The 16585-nt window shown below is 50.0% G+C and overlaps 1 protein-coding gene across 1 annotated transcript in view; it reads left to right on the forward strand.

Moving 5' to 3' along the window:
• The window catches only part of LOC144152664 (uncharacterized), a 163950-nt gene that overhangs the window by 3704 nt on the left and 143661 nt on the right, over window positions 1–16585 (forward strand). The window contains exon 2 of the mRNA XM_077684037.1: window positions 7010–7082. Coding sequence (XP_077540163.1) covers window positions 7010–7082 — 73 coding nt within the window. The remainder of the gene's footprint in view (window positions 1–7009; window positions 7083–16585) is intronic.

A 16585-nucleotide genomic window follows, 5' to 3' on the forward strand; every position in this document is an offset into this window, starting at 1 on the left:
TGTTTACGCGATGACGTTATTAGGCTCATTTTTTTTCAACTTTGCCGTGGCCTGCCAGCCGCCCGCTATCAGCCGTGCTCATCAAGCGTCCGCGGAAGTGCGTCATCGGTGTTAACAGGAAACTACAACTGAGACAGCTAGATACGAGAGCTTGCCGTGATTATAGGAGCAGCGGAATATTGTGGAAAGAAGGACAATGATACTACGGTAAAAAAAGAAGAAAAGAAAATATACGTGATTTCCGCAGGCGCCGCGCCTGCGCAGTGATGTTTTTTTTTTTTTCCCTTTCTATGCGCCGTGTGTAGCCTCATGTTCGGCAGACATGGACGCCAGCCGTGCTCGCAACTTACGCTACCTCCAAAGCTCCTCTGCGATGGCCTAAAATGAGGCCGGCGCCAACATTCTGTCACTTAGCCAAAAAGGCGGCCAGAAGAATAACGCCAGGCTCTCAAAAACCAAGAAAAGCCTGTATTATATCCAGAAATGAACCAAAATATATCCTAATAAGAAACAAAACCGAGTATATTGCGTCTCATTGCACAAATTTTAAAATCGCTTCGCGACTTTTTCGCGGCACTGTCACCTGTACAAGATCTGTCTGGAAATATATGAATGGCGCCACGTGGCCAATTAAAAGCTATTCCTCAAAATAAGTCAGCGTGTTATCCCAGAGAACAGTCACGTAAGAAGGCTTGGCATGGCCCTACGAAGAAGCGGCAGTTCAGATCTTGCAATTGCTAAAATGTTAGAAATCCTTGTCCAGTCGGATCACATTCTAAGCCGCCTGTACAGGGTAAGAACGGGAATGAAAGAAAAGACAAAACTTATGCAGACACTAATCAATAGTCAGATATCGTACATCCTGCCGTACCTGAAGCCTACACGCATTGAAGGCAGCATATCAGAACAGCATGTAATGCAGCTCTCGAAATCCCAATTTTCACCTCTTTAAATTGTGTCATATAATACCTTTGAAAAAAATCAGAGAGTTCCTCGCCTGGCCCAAAAGTACGTCTGAGAAAAAAAATTCATCAGCATATAAAATACAGGCTCAACTTAAAAAAAAAAAAAAAAACCGCTGGATGCCATAATAGATGTGCCTGCAATCCAGCGTCTTTCCATAAAAGCCATCCCCCTACCGAAAAACAAGATCCAGGTTCACGCAAGGACAGGCGGCGAGCCAGTACTTTGGGGAAAGTTTCAAAGCCATGAAAACCCACTATACGCCGGAGCCGGGACGCTCGGAAATACGAAGGCAACAATTGTCGTAGTGGACTACCGTGACAAACGCCGTGATGTCATTACCCTCCTACACACACGAACGAAAAAAAGCCAAGCATGACCCAGCCTTGTGGCCATCCGGCTGGCGGAACTATCGATTAGATGCAAAACCATCATTGCACACTCTCAAAAAACCATTAGGGGTTTGTCTGCAACGCCTGAGAGATCCTCCAAACCACAATGATGAAAGCTAACATCACTTTACACCCAATATACGTGAACTCGCATACCATGCACCGTGTTGCCCACGACTACCACAGTCCGCTCTCGGAAAAACTGGGTGATCTCCACTAACGTGAAACCTGGGGAGGGGCAAAGCATGCAGTGTATAAGTGTATGATGCGGTTTCGATTATGCGGTTGCGATGTATGATACGGTTTCGAAGTTATGATGAAATGTATAATGCGGTTTCGATGCTGAGCGCTCGGCGTCTTAGGTCTTGGTGCCTTGGCATTTTTGCCCATGGAGCTGAAACTGTTGAGTGGGGGAGGGGGGGTAAAAGTATACAGCTTTGCTGTAAAAGTCTCGTATCTTTGAAGCACGAAGCGTTCTAACGCGAGACGTTGAAAAACAAGTGTTCCGGTGTTTTAATATACATGAGACGCCGACAGCCCGAGCCCCTAAGGTGATTTGCCCCTAAAAAATGAGAACACCTCTTCATTATAAGCCAATAGGAATACCATTATTACTCACGCCGCACGGGGATCTCAACGCCGAAGAATCGCAAACCCTACGCAGGATACAACTCAACGCATACATCTACAAATCTAGATAAGCAAAAGTGTTTGGTATAAAACGTCCTAGATTGTTTAAAACCGTGCTAAATTCGGGGAAGCACTGACTCTCTCCTACGCAACCTCGTCCTATCCAAGGATCTGCTCAGATGTGAACAATTAGAAGATTACATATTCACGTTATATCGATATCCATGGTAGGCTGACCAGTCCAGCATGTCAATTCAAGATCAACGTGAGCTAATTCTGGGGCCCTGGACCTCGGGTTCAGCCCTTCGGGGCTACCATCTCTTTATTCCCCATTTTCCAAACTTTCCCTAAATCGTACTCAACAAAGGCCTTTCTCTCTCTCGTTCGGTCTTACAAAAAAAAAAAAAAACCAAAACGTTCAGTTAGGCCAAAAAAAAAAAAAAAAGGCGCAGCATGCCGCGCCTCCCTTCGTAGGAGACGTGGCTGTTGCACCTCACATGGATCTCTGAACTTCCCGCTGAAAGTTCTTCCTGACTGATAGGCCCGGATCGTTGTGTCCGCAGGCTTTCACATCTCTCACAAAGTGGACCGCGTTAGCAGACGCTAGAATCCGTGGCAACCGGCTTCGCGAACACGGCGTCTGTAGCGCCAACTCGGCGTCTGTGCTCCCCACGTCAGGGGAAAACGCACGTGAACTGGCAAGTAGAAGAGCACGCGAGAGATCACGCCACGAACGGTAGGCAGAGTGTTCCCGAAGGTCGAGCTGGCCGAAACCGGGCGCTCCTCACGAGGCGCACGCTCCCGTGCGCTCGGTATTTTTCTTTGTGTTTTTTTTTTTGCGAGCTTCTCACGTGGCGCAAGACCATGCGCAAGTCTGGACAACGCCGGGCGCTCCTCAACAGGCGTACGCTCACGTGCGCTCGGCTGGGCTGAGTTTTCTGGTAACGCTCGACGACCCGCCGCGGTGGCTCAGCGGATATTGCGTTGTGCTGCTGAGCACAAGGATGCGGGTTCAATTCCCAGTCGCGGCGGCCACTTTTTTGATGGAGGCGAAAAGCAAAAACGCCCGTGTATTCGAAATTTCGGCGCACGGTAAAGATCCCCAGGTGGTCAAAATTAATCCAGAGCCGTCCACTACGGCGCACCTCGTCGCCTGCGTTGCGTCGGCGCGTTAAATCCTACAATCAATAAATCAATCGATGGTGGAACTAAAATCTTAAACAGCTGTGCTGTTAATAAACACTTTTAAACCCTGGGGCCCTCGCCTTCTCACTCAAACTGGCCGATAAAACACAGCGACATTTTTTCACGCCGACATCTTAAGCCCCAAAAGCGTGGATGGCCTACGCCTCACTCCTGCGCCGTGTTGATTAAAAACAGTTGCGCCTAGTTTAGCTCTCGTAACTAAACTTCAGCACTTTGAAAGGATAACTAGTAAAAACAGCAACTCAGTTCCAAAACGCTCCCTCGACGCCAAAGTAACGCTATCGCGTCTTACATCTTATGACCTCAACCTGGATGTAACCTGCAACTTCTCTTTTTATACAGAACGTTTTGTTGATGATTGATTGATTGATTGTAGGGTTTAACGCGCCGACGCAACGCAGGCGATGAGGCGCGCCGTAGTGGAGGGCTCCGGATTAATTTTGACCACCTGGGGATCTTTATCGTGCGCCGAAATCTCGTACACACGGGCGTTTTTGCTTTTCGCCTCCATCAGAAAAGCGGCCGCCGCGGCCGGGAATCGAACCCGCGACCTCGTGCTCAGCAGCGCAACGCCTTAGCCACTGAGCCACCGCGGCGGGTAGAACGTTTTGTTAGTCCGCGGTGTGTTTTTCAAGCACCCAGCCCGGTTAAGCGCTGTTCTCAACATAGGATCGCTGCGCGTACATTGCATGGCCTGCATGCGAAATAACAACCCGCACCAGCCTGACACGAATCAAGTGATCTGTCTAGTTACGCCTCGCGGCTTAACAAGCACAAACTGAGCAAGACGGTGCATTCGTTCCTCCTTGCACGCTGAAAGCTCTCAGCGCAGTGTCAGCCTTGCGCGGCGTCGCTTCTTCTTATTCTTCGGGGCGCTGTTAAGTCGGCGATTTGCGGATTACACTGAGCGCGCGAACGAGAGAAACATCATCCGCCATATCAGGGTAATGGCGCTGAAAGTCCTCGTTTGCCCGTGGCACGGATAACCTCGCGCGCCGATCCTCCTTTGCATAGTGCACAGTGCGGCGTCCCCTGAAGCGCGCGCGCAGACTCGTGTTCGAGAACTGGGCCACCTTGTTTGCCGTGTTTCCGGTCCGCCGCCCACGTGGCTTCTCATTACGGTGCCCATCTTCGAGACGTCCGCTTTCCTCCCAAGGTTGCCTTCCTCGCGTGCGTGGGGGCGGCAAAGGGTTGAGCCCGAGCGCATCCTTCTGAATTGTCCCCTATTGTGATTACATTCTTCCCGCTCTGTTTTTGTTTCGGTGGCGTCCCTGTGAAAATCTTGACCTTCGTCGAAGCGACCTCGTGCGCGCGTGTTGAGTGCCGCCGAGCCTCAAATTAGATGGCAATGTATGCTTTAGACGACGGGCCTTTAAGCGGCGCTTGCTACAGGTCTGAAGGATTGAGGTCGGTTTTTGTTGAAGAGTCGTTACAATGGACCGCTCTTTTAGGGGCTGAGGCCCTTAGGGGCTGGGGCTCTCGGCGTCTCATATCGTCGTGGTAAGCGTTTTCTCTTGTAGTCAAGGTACTAAAACACCGGGGAACTCGTTTACGCCTCGCGCTAGAACGTAACGCGTTCTAAAAAACACCGGGAGACTCGTTTAGGCCTCGCGCTGGAGCGCTTCGTAACGCGTACTAAAAAACGCCGGGACACTCGTTTACGCCTTACACTAGAGAGCTTCGTGCTTCAAAGTCAGGAGAATGTTACAGCAAAGCTGTATACCTCTACTCCCCAATGGTTTCATCTCCGTTGGCAAAACCACCAAGGCACCAAGAACACACTTACACACTTATACACTGCATGCTTCGCTCCTCCCCAGGTTTCAGGTTAGTCGAGATGGCCCGGGATTTTTAAGCTTGATTTTTTATGGCCTAATTTTTTATTCACTTTGCTGGGTTGCATTGTATACCGACCACGTAAGATAAGTAGCGGGCTCGTTCTCAGGTAAAGGCAGTCGTTATCCTCCTGGACTTTAAAAGGCAAAGCCGGTTTGCTTAAGTGCGTTAAAAATATTCACTGCTTCTGATGTCGCCACCTGGCAGGGAGAGATCAAATGCCGAAAGCTGGTGCGGTCCCTTAACGCACGAAACTGCTCGCATGTTCACGCGGCGCAGCTTCCATTTGCGCCTCCGGTTGTTGCGGAATGTCGTGCTGATACGAATTCCTAATAAAATCCGAGTTGCAGTACAGAGAACCTCGTATCTTTCTTCGCTGTTTGGCGAACGAACACGGTTCATACGCGAACACCTTCCAAGCCAGTGGTGCGTCTGGTGCGTTGAGCAGGTGTTTCGGCAGCACGACGTCTCCGTGCCGCCTCTGTCTGTCGCTTGGTTTTGTGGCAGCCATTTTAGTGCACAACTTCCACCAAGCGAACGGCTCAATGAACAGGTTGTTCACCAGCCTCACACCGCCGTGGTGTTTCAAGATGGCGGCGCCGTTTCCACTGCTGCGCAGTCGCCTTGGCATCCGACCCGTGAGGGGCAGACGGACGGTAAACGAAAGCGTGCGGGTGGAGCTTTCCTTCTTGCAAAATCCTTCCTTCTTGTAACAGCCTCGTAAAATCCTGCTCAACTTGGCCTTACCCCTCAGAACGTAGCCTAGCCGAGCAAGAACATCGCAGGACCAAACAAAACTTAGCAAAATTTAGCAAAACTTAGCAACTCCGGAAGAAGCTAGGTCCACCCCCAGCTCCGCTGTGTTTTTCTTTTTCTTTTTTTGCAACTGAACACCGATTTCACAGACTATCAACACCCTACAGAAAACCGAGGGTATTGCAGTCGGTCAACACCCTTTTTGCCACACAAAAAGGGTGTAAAACTACAAATTAGGGTGCTGGAACCTAAGAAAAAGGGCGTAATGACTTCCCAACACCCTTATTCCTCCTATACTACATCTTTTTTAGGAGGTAATGGCGTAAAAAAGTTTAGTGTGCACGTATTCCGGGTACGCCACGTCCTAATATCGTGGTAGCACTGCTGTTTCTGGTGGGAAACGCGCTTTTTTTGTTAGTTTCCAGGATTGATGCAACTGCCGCTATTTAAAACAGCACAAACTGAAGCTCTTCTTGAAATCTACGTAAATACCGCTGGGATTTTCTTATCGCGGGTTATGATATATGCCTCGCTCCACGCAAAAAGAATTGTCCGTACCTGCGCACCTACGTGCGTTACGCGCACCGGCATCACCATCATCATGCCCCGTTCCTCATTACCTGAGGAGCGGAATAATGAGCTGGATAAAAGTCCCACGTACTTTGTACCGGGCCATCCCGCTGCACCGCCAGTGGTCAGCGGAATGAGAAGCCGGAGCGCCATGAGAGATAGCGGGAGGATATTTTGACCGGAAGAGCGGTCTCTGTCTCTGTACGGCGCCCGATACACGCTCGGCGGCGTACCTGCGCATGCGCACAACCAGTTACGGCGCTTCTGCGCAGTCAGCCAGATTGAATACCGGGTACCACCCCGGGACCGGTCTTTTGTTGGGCTATATGTCTGTCGGGTGACGGGTTCCGTAAAGCAGAATGATAATGATGACGATCGAATTAACACGTCATAATCCTTCTCGAGGAGCGGTAATGCGATGTTTCTAGAGGAGCGTGATGTGTCACCTGGCAGAATCAAAATACATCTGCTCGAGAGGATCAATGGCGTGTCATCTGATCCCCATGAACACGAGTATCTGGTTTAGGAGGACTGTGTGGAAAATTGCGTGTTTGTGAATGCATCTGTCACGTGACACCATAAGCTATGTTTTCAGCAGTTACTTCTAAAGATGAATTAACTTCGATTTTGTTTCCCCTTTTTCTTCTACATGGCAGATTCACGATGACCTTGGTTCATCGAGGCTACGTCCAAGTGCTGCCCTCCGGCACGTCGTCCGTGAAGCTACAGGTACGTCCCACCAGCAAATTGCACATTCGGGCGTCTTCACGTGCTTCCCAATGCTCATCACGAGCAGGTCTCTGTTTATCCCCTGGGACCTGTGTGTCCATAGGATGCCCTTTGAATATGGAGACGTGCAACCCCACACTGAACACCTGCGCGTTCACTACGATACGTTAACGCGTTCACGAAGATAACGGCAACAACATCGCCTGCATTTTTAACGAGTTGTTTGCTGTCGTATGAAACTGTAAGAGATTGATCATGTCACAGAAATTTTAAGACGTGTTAATGTTGTTTACAGGTGTAGAGATAAGTGGCAAAAACGATAGCGAAAATACACTCTGAACATCGACGCGTGATAAAATGCCCTCGATTTCAGTTTACATGATGTGTCCTAGCCCGATCCCCCGCCCGGTACAGGGTGCGAACAAAGTGAGCGTTATGTTTACGAAAACAAATATCGCCGAGTTAGTAAGCTGAAATTAGGTTATCGAATTTTTACTTGGTTTACATTCAGCGACATCACGCCACCCTACTTGAAGTTGGCTTTCTATCATCACGCATGCGCTTGCGATGAAGCACGCTTTACAGTTAGTCTTCAGATTGGAAGGTGGACTGCACTCAACCGCGGCTGCGTCTCATACCCAACTCTAGCTGCAATAAGATCGTTTTCACGTTCTTTTATTCGTCCCAAATCATGATTGCTCATGACTTTAGAATTTTTAGGCTGTCGTATACGAGCAATGTTGGATGTGGGTGGGTCGCATCACAAAACAAACAACGGAGAAATGCCAGGCTAAAGCGTAGCCCTGGACGCATTAATTCGGCGTTTACACCGCTATACCGAGGATATGTTTTCCGGCCATGGACTCCTCATCACCAGATGTCGCTCTTGCAGGTACGCTCAACTCACATGGCCACACGACCATTGTCACGTGTAAACGTACACACTCCCACTTTGAAGATTCGTGGTGTCTTGGGTGTACGTATCGAGCCTGTCAGTTAAGATCGCGTTCTATGGAAAGATGAACATGGCAGTAGAATATGTTGTTGGGCAAGTTGGTACTCAGCTATAAAACACATTACAGCGCAAAGGTAGACGAAGACTTGGAAGGAACAGCACTTGTCCCGTGTTCCTTCTGAGTCTTCCGTAATGTGTTCCATAGCTGAATGTGTGTTTTAAGCCGAGCACAATGTTGTATTCACACGGTGGCAATGCTAATCCACAGAGGTGCATTGGATAAAGCATAATAAAACAGCTACCATTTCTATGAATGAATGAATGAATGAATGAATGAATGAATGAATGAATGAATTACTCACTCACTCACTCACTCACTCACTCACTTACTCACTCACTCACTCAATCAATAAATCAACCAAACAATTAATTAATTAATTAACCAACAAATTAATCAATCAATCGATCAATCAATCAGACAGTCAATCAATCAGTCAGTCAGCCAGTCAGCCAGTCACTCAGTCAGTCAGTCATTTTGAAGGGAGTGCATAGGAAATGTCGGCCCGTTGGAGTGCGAAGCCATTCAATCAAGGTCATAAAGATAAATAATGTCGTGCGAGCAAGAAAACGCGTTGCTAGGCGACACCCAGGATGGTCGGCGGGGGTGGAGGGGGGGGGGGGGGTAATTAGGCGGGAGACGTTACCATTCACATTCACCTCGGGGAAACGCTATTCAATTTTACCCTTTAACGTATCGGCCCTAACCTGGAGATTCGCGGCGCGGGTGTACGAATCTCGGCGATTAAAGTTTGCACAGCCACACGAATGAGGCCAGCGGTGCTGCTGTCACGGTGGAGTAAATATACGTAACTGTGGTGTTTTGACATGGGCTAAACAATGAGAATAATTAGGCAAAATATAATCATTTAGATAAACAAAGAGGAATAATTAGGTAAACAATGGCGGCAGAAATGGGAGAAGGCACGCTCACGCGAAAAACGGATTCACTTCGTGGAGCGGCCCTCTTCATTTCTTTGCGTGAGTGCACGTGCGTGTGTCGTAAGTCACGTAGTGATTAAGCTAGCGGCGCGCTTGCACCAGGGGCCTTCGCAAGACGTGTGATCCTCCACAATTCTGCTATAGCTGTGTCATCTGTAAATTTCGCAATGCTCAACATGGTTACGCGTTGTTAGGGCGGGCCATCGCTGGTCGTCGCTTCCTACGACTTTGCCCCGCAAACCCGGGGCGCCTTTTCTTCCGAAGCTGTGTAAAGCGAACACAACCGGTCCATGTGCATATAAAAGGGTTCACGCATACCGCACGGCTGGCAGAACGGTCGGCGGCGGTCGCGCGCGGTTCACTGACCTGCGCCGCAAACGCATCCGCGAGATTGGCTTCTGTCGCTGCTCTGATCCGTGCACGTACGACAGCAGAGCGGGTGACGCTGTCGCCGACCTCGCGGACACACCTGCATGCAACCCGTGCCGGTGAACGTTTATCCGCGCTCACTTCTTCCGCACGATGTGTCATGGGTCGCCTGCCATTTTAATTAATGTCTGGCGCGTTTAACGCAGCTGTCTTTCACGTTCCCCTGCGTATGCGTGTATCTAACTGCAGCGAAGTTGTGTGAGGTATCATACTTTTCTGTGAACAGTCGGTTGATGACTAGCGTTCGGCATGGTTATTCTTTCAGTTTCCCGTTATTTAGCAGCAGAGAACGTACACGTTCGGCCTGCGAAGCGACTAACATAACTGCTTACCGGCACACCACGAGGCCGTCAACGTCACGGAGCACAAAAATACTTGTGGCACTAATGCGTTCAAAATTTGCGTTCAATAATTCGTTAAAATCTCTGCTTGCAAGCTCAGCAGAGCGCAGAGGAACGCATGGGAGGCACATGATCGACTGGTGGCTTGTTGGTCAACAACTTGGAAAGGGCACGTGCCGGCTCGTATCCAAACTTTATCACATGGCCTAGTCACTTCTCGTGTATAACCAATGCTGAAAGTTTCAGTTGTTGGATATCAGCCGTTTCCCACTGTCGCAATCATCAGCATCATTTCGACTGACGGCCACTGCTAGCATAGAGTTAATACTACTGCTAGCCCCTCAACTACTCCCTCGTCAGGGTTCCCTTGTTACTCCCGCTCGAGTCATTTTTTGCGAGCAGACTAATTCCTTGCGAGTAGGTGCTCTCTAGATGTTGCACATGCTCTAGCTTCTCGAGCCGGCTGTAGGAGTTTTGAGCGCAGTGGTAGGGCTATTCAATTGCGTCGAATTGTACCCGATATGTGTAGGGGCACGGCACTTGCTTCGGGGCCGAGTAGACCCACCTTCGAATCCCTTTGTGCGGATTTCTTTTTTATTCGAGGATAAACGCAGACAGGGCGAGTGGCGCTGGCGATTCCTTCCTCTAGTTACGCCGAGAAGCAACAGATGGCGCCTGCGGACTGCCGAGCTCTGTCCCAGCCACCTTGCTCCACTTACGGAGGCTCGAGGGAAACGCGGTGTTGGCTCTGCTCGCCTCGTGACCTCTCGTCAGGTGCTTTCGCGGATATCGCGAAGGTTGAGAAAGGGCACACTGTAACACGTGCGGTAGCAGCTGGGCTGGTTGTGAAAATGTATCGATAGCATTATCGATACTGTCGATAGTCTCCTTAGAATAGAACAATCGGCAGTAAGGAAACTGTCTGTCGATATACAATGCAATATCGATATGCAATGCAAATGCAATAGTACGTTGCAGTGAAAGTGCAGGTATAATGTTATTACTAGCGGACCATTGCGAAAGTATTCAAATAGTATTATCGACTGTTGACTGTCGCCAGATCACCGAAACCATGCGGTGGATAATTATATACACTTAAAACGATTTTATCTTTTGTATGCTAAGAGGGATGTCATCACCCCAACCCACGACCTTGCGCGTTCGATGCCTTGGGATTGATGACTACGTTCTCCTGGGTGTTCTTAACTGCTAAGTCATAAGTCACTGTAACGGAGAAATGGAGAAAAAGGACTCAAAGGGAAAGGGATGGTGGCGACGCTTTTACGCCAACACCTGCGCCACGTGAGGGTAGAAGCCCTCTGCAACTCGAATCAAGCTCGCCAACAGTGAGACATACCTGCAGATGTGTACCGGAAAACGATTTACTACATGGTTAATCAGTTCAACCATTTCAGCCACTCAAAAAGTTAAATCAATCAATCAATCAATCAATCAATCAGTCAATCAATCAATCAATCAATCAGAGTGCAAGCACTAGAGAGCCGGCCACAAGAATTCTGTGCTCGCACTCTAAGAGAGAGAGAGAGAGATAGAGAGAGAGAGAGAATATGCGTTTATTATGATCGGCACAGACGGGTGGCGTCCGTAGTCCAGTTCAACCATTTCAGCCACTCAAAAAGTTAAATGTTCGAGGCGATGAGGTTGGCTTATGCGGGTTCTGGGATAGGGTGTCAAAGCGGAACCGGAACCGAACCCGAATGCTTCCCTGGAACCGGAACCGAACGGAACGCGTACTTTTTCCGCCATTTCGGACCCGAACCAGAACCGGAACGAATCGACGGAACCGTTACGAACGGTTTCCGGGAATGGTTAGTGAAACCGTTCTGGAAGAGAGTGAACGAAAAAATATCGAGTCGGTCGGACCAACCTCGATATTGTTGAGGTCCATGGCATTGGCAAATTTTGCAGCGCTCTCCCTCTAAACTGATCACAAAATTTAGTTTCACACAGCCGGTAAGTTTTTTTCTGGTGACGACAACCTAAATGGCATAAAATGTCCTTGTTTATGCACGTATTGCGCCGTTATGTTGTTTCAAGCGTAAGATTGACATCTCACACTGCAGTTAGTGAATATTTGCGTAATGCATATATGTATTCATTCAAGGGTTTTCGAAACAAGTATTTGTATGAGGTAAGGCTGTAAAAAGCAACGTAACTGAACGAAAAAAAAGCGATCAACTGGTTTGATGCGAAGGGAAACATATGTGATATTCGTTGAAAAGTTTAGCTGCCAATTTCTTCGCTTGGCAACACTGAAAACGGCCACAGACACGGCGCGGCTTTGGCCACTGCGCCCACACGCCGAAGAAAAAAAAAACACCGGCGTGCGTTGTATGCTGAGTTTCAACCCGATTCTCAACGGTGTCGTCAACACAGATGTTAAATCGCACTCACATTGGACTCGAGGCAATACTTCGCGTTCGGCGAGGTAGAGTTTGTAACGTGCAACACAGTCATGGGCTTAGCACGGACAAGTACCGCCACCCCGCGGAGCCCGACGTAACGAGTGACAGCGCACTCACATGGTTACCTGCATGCGCGCCTCGCCAGTGAATATAGAAGCAATAGCGTCCTTCATTACCGTCTCTGTGTGCTACCGTTCCGCAGCCTTGGGGTACCAGTGACCACTACTGCTGCTTGCGAATTGACTGAGCTACTATCTTTAAAATCGCTGTCACCTGCCGTCATTACCAAGTTGGTATCGCCGCTGTTTCTCTAAATTCAGTGAGTCACTATAGCCGTTCCTTCCTTCTAGCCCGTCTGTTAGCAGGTAGACGTTGGCGTGAGTGAAATCCTTCTAAACGCCACCTTCCACGCTTGACAGGTGGAGGTTGACGCCGACGCCGAATAGTTGTCGACTTCTAGCACTGCTAATGGCCGTTAAAACTATATATATATATATATATATAGGTACATGTATAGGTACCAACTATCTTTTCGATGCGGGGCTTTACTTGCCTCATTAAGCGAATATACGTGCGTGCTGTTACATTCAGAATGGCGTCCCCGAATCAGACTCCGTCATGTGTGGTAGCGTGTTGGTCGAACAGCCAGCAAAAGTTGCTGCCTTGGTGATGATGACAAGAATCTGAAGGCAAGCATAACCGGTTTACTGCACGGCGAGCGGTGAACTGCGATGATACACAAGCAATACCCTTCCGGGAAAGGTTACAGCGGGATTCGACAGGGCGCAAGCATGGATTCGATGCTGCGAAACGAATTGAATCTGCCAACCAAGAGGGCGGGTTTTATACGCAGAAGCGGTAACGGCTGCGGGGCTTTCCCAGTGCTTCTGTGCAATTGGCCCGAAAATAGTAGACACACGCAACACCCTTTCCCGAGTTTGTGCGAGCCGGCAGCAGCGGCGCTCGTTGAGTCTGAGGAAGGGGAAGAGGAGTTCTCGGCGAGCAGTGTCCGCTACGCCGGCACACGTCCCCACGTGAAGAGTCAGTTTTTATATTTTTTATCTGCAACGGCTTGAGTCACCGCCAACGGGCCCCGCGCGGCAAGCGCACCGTAGTGACATATTTGGGGGGGGGGGGTAGGCTCTGCCACAAAGCACAGAAACACTGCACGAAACTTGCAGCACGCGCGAACAGTGCGCGGGTGCACGCGTGTGTGTGTGCGCGCTGGTGCGTGAGGGTGGGTGTCTGCGAGCGGGTGTGTGTGTGTGCGTGTGTGTGGGTGTGTGTGTGTGTGTGTGTGTGCGTGTGCGTGTGCGTTTGTGTGCGCTCGTGTGTGTGCGTGTAAGTCCGTGCATGAGCGTGCTTGTGTGTGCGTGTCATGTGTTTGTGTGCGTGCATGTGTGTCTGCGTGTATGTCCGTAAATGTGCGCGCGTGTGTGTGTGTGTGTGTGTGTGTGTGTGTGTGTGTGTGTCGGCACGCGCACGTGTGTGGGCGCGTCATGTGTTTGTGTGTGTCTGCGCGTATGTCCATGCATGTGCTTGCGTGCGTGCGTGCGTGCGTGTGCGTGTGTGTGTGTGTGTCTACGTGTATGTCCGTGCATGTGCTTGCGTCCGTGTGTGCGTGCGTGCGTGTATGCGTATGTGTCCTTTTGCGTGCGTGTGCGTGCGCGCGTGTGTGGCGCCGTTTGATGGTACCGAAAAGATGGCGAACGGGCAGGGTCTGTGCTGTCCATAAACGTTGCCTGCCCGCCAAAGCGGCTGGCCAGGGATGCGTTATTTGAAGACGAGGTGCGGCCCGTCACTGGTAGCAGACGATGGAAGTGGAGCACAAGGCAGCACCGCAGCGGCTACGTAGAGTCACTGTTGTCGTTTTCTTCAAGAAAGAAACTGCGCTCTATGAACTGCGGATTTGTGAGCCAAGAATAAAATTAAGCTTAAATGTATTAATGAACTAAAATATATAAACTTGTAGTCAAGAGGTCGACGAAAGTTCGTCTGGTCAGGTATCATGATGAGGACGAAGACGCGGGTTCCGAAACGTCTCTGTGTTTTCACCTTGACTTGGTCAGTGGCCGCATCTTCGTCCTCAATATATAAACTTGCAGCCATAAAGAGTAATGTTTTCACATTCACACACGTAAACAGCCTTAAGTGTCCCTTCGAACCTTTTATTTTGCATCTGTTACTGTTGTAATCGTTGGCCTCCCTTGGAAAACATCTTGCAATGGATGGTTCAGTCAAGTTGGCCAAGTCAACACTTACAAAAAAAACCTACATTATGAATTTGTTTTATACCGACCTGACAGAGAAACGAAACAATGCAAAACACAGCAATACAAAAGTAAAAAAACACTTCTGCTTTTTTCTTCCGCACCCGTTTGCATCTTTTTGGACCGGCTCGAACCAGTTCGAACCGGAATGGAATGGTGCTCGGGAACCGAACCCAGAACCGAACTTGGAAGGCCTGAACCCAAACCCGAACGCGAACCGAACCGGGAATAATTCCGGTTGGACACCCTGGTGTGGGAACATATACGTCTGTATTAGGCCGATGATTCAATCCTGCTCTTTCGTGAGCAAAAGGGGGGTGGGAGGGGGGTAATGCCTACCTTTAAGCCTATAATATTGCGTTATCTCCTGGTAAGTCACTATCGCATGTGCAGACTCCGGCTGGCATTCCTGTGATGCCCGGCAAGTCAATTCTCGGGCTAGGCGATGGGCGGATGCGTTGCCAGGGAGTCCCGCATGGGAAGGTGTCCACACTATCTTGATGTTTCTTCCCGGAAGATTTGGTCGTAAGATTTTCATGGTCTGGGTGGAGATTCTTCCTATCACATGTGTCTACGGCAGGCCGGCTGTGAGTCAATGATGATTGTGTCTGCATCGTTTGAGTGATGGCTAAGGCAATAGTTGTTTTCTCCGCTTGTATGGTGGGGGAAACGGCTATTGAAGCACGGTGGAAGAATCCGCCGCACTCTGAGGCCTAGCAAAGTTTCCCATACTTGCAGAGTGGCGCATACCCGCAGAAGTTCATTAACAGCGGCGCTGTCTCAGCTTGAGCTCTATCCGTGGGGATCGTTTACTGAAAACTCCGCTCGGCGAAGTGGAGAGGCGGAAACTGCTGGGCCAAGAAGCGTGAGGGAAAGTGGCGAGGAGGGAAGGAGCCGACGAGCAGGTGTGGGGTCCAGCTCCGCACCGCAGTGCCAGGTCGCCCTGGTGCGGCGCGCCCTGGAGGCAGCCCAGACAAGAGGCCTCCTGAACTTAGGAGGCTAACCACGCCCTTGTACCCTCTCCTTTTGGCTCAATAAACGTTTTACTACTACTATACGTAGTCGTAGTCAAACCTGGGTCCCTCGCGTTATGAAACCGGCGTATATCCGATTACGCTATCATCGAATTGGGGGCGCACGGCATTTCCTTTGGGTTCGTAGTGCAGGTGTTGGCTTTGGACTTTGGCTGCGTTGAAGTGGACTTTGGCAGTTTGAGTTTTGGACTTTTAGAAGGGTGGATTTTGGACTTTGATTTCACTCAGCTTGCATCGGGAAAGCTTCGCTTTTAACCACCTTTCTCTTTAAAAAGAGGCAGACGTAAGAAAAGCGAGGTTAAAGAGTGAAGACCACCAGCTCCGCTGTTTCCTCAGTTTTCGCATCTCAGTTGCAAAAGTAGCCGAATTTTTTTTTTTTTTTGGCAGACACTTGATGAGCAGTAATTTATGCTGTCTCGCACGATATTTCTTGGTAGGCGCTGCCAAAACATCCCTAATTTTTTTGTGATGTTGCGAGTGGAGCGTTACAAACACTCGAGAGTAACGGGAGTAGTGTGCATCGTTTGTTGCCACTTTTGATGGCTCGATGTAAGGGGGAAGTGTGTGGGGATCCTGACGCCCAGGCCATTGCGCGATCACTGGGTTTGTGCCATCACGCGGCGCTTTTCCCCTCTCTCCTCCAAAATTCCGGCTCGTCTTGGCGCCACTGCGTAGAGCCGAGCCGTCTCTCAAACTCTTGCGTGAGGTGAAGCCTGCAGAGACCGTTGCGGCGATAAAACACTGTCACGCAGTGGGCGCTCCGCCCTGGTAGCGGAGCTAACCTCACCTCATTGGTCCGTTTGAACGAGGCCCGAACCCGACTCTCGCCGGGAAGCGAACGCGCGCCCTGTGCGGGGGTCCGTTCGGGGGAGACGCTTCCAGGACGCCGAAGGCGTTGGCCGAAGGTATGTGACGCTTTCTTTACCAGCCGGCTGCCACTCTGTGGCGCCGGCGAAAGCCCACCAGCCCTTCCGGCTGCGGCCCGTGCCCAAGGCTGCTCCTGTTGTCCCTACGCTTGCATATAGTAAGGCCGTACCTACCACTCGACG

Source organism: Haemaphysalis longicornis, unplaced genomic scaffold (genome assembly GCF_048455015.1).
Source record: "Haemaphysalis longicornis isolate Haplotype H1 unplaced genomic scaffold, Haemaphysalis longicornis Haplotype H1 scaffold_9, whole genome shotgun sequence".
NCBI classification, from domain to species: Eukaryota; Metazoa; Arthropoda; class Arachnida; order Ixodida; family Ixodidae; genus Haemaphysalis; species Haemaphysalis longicornis.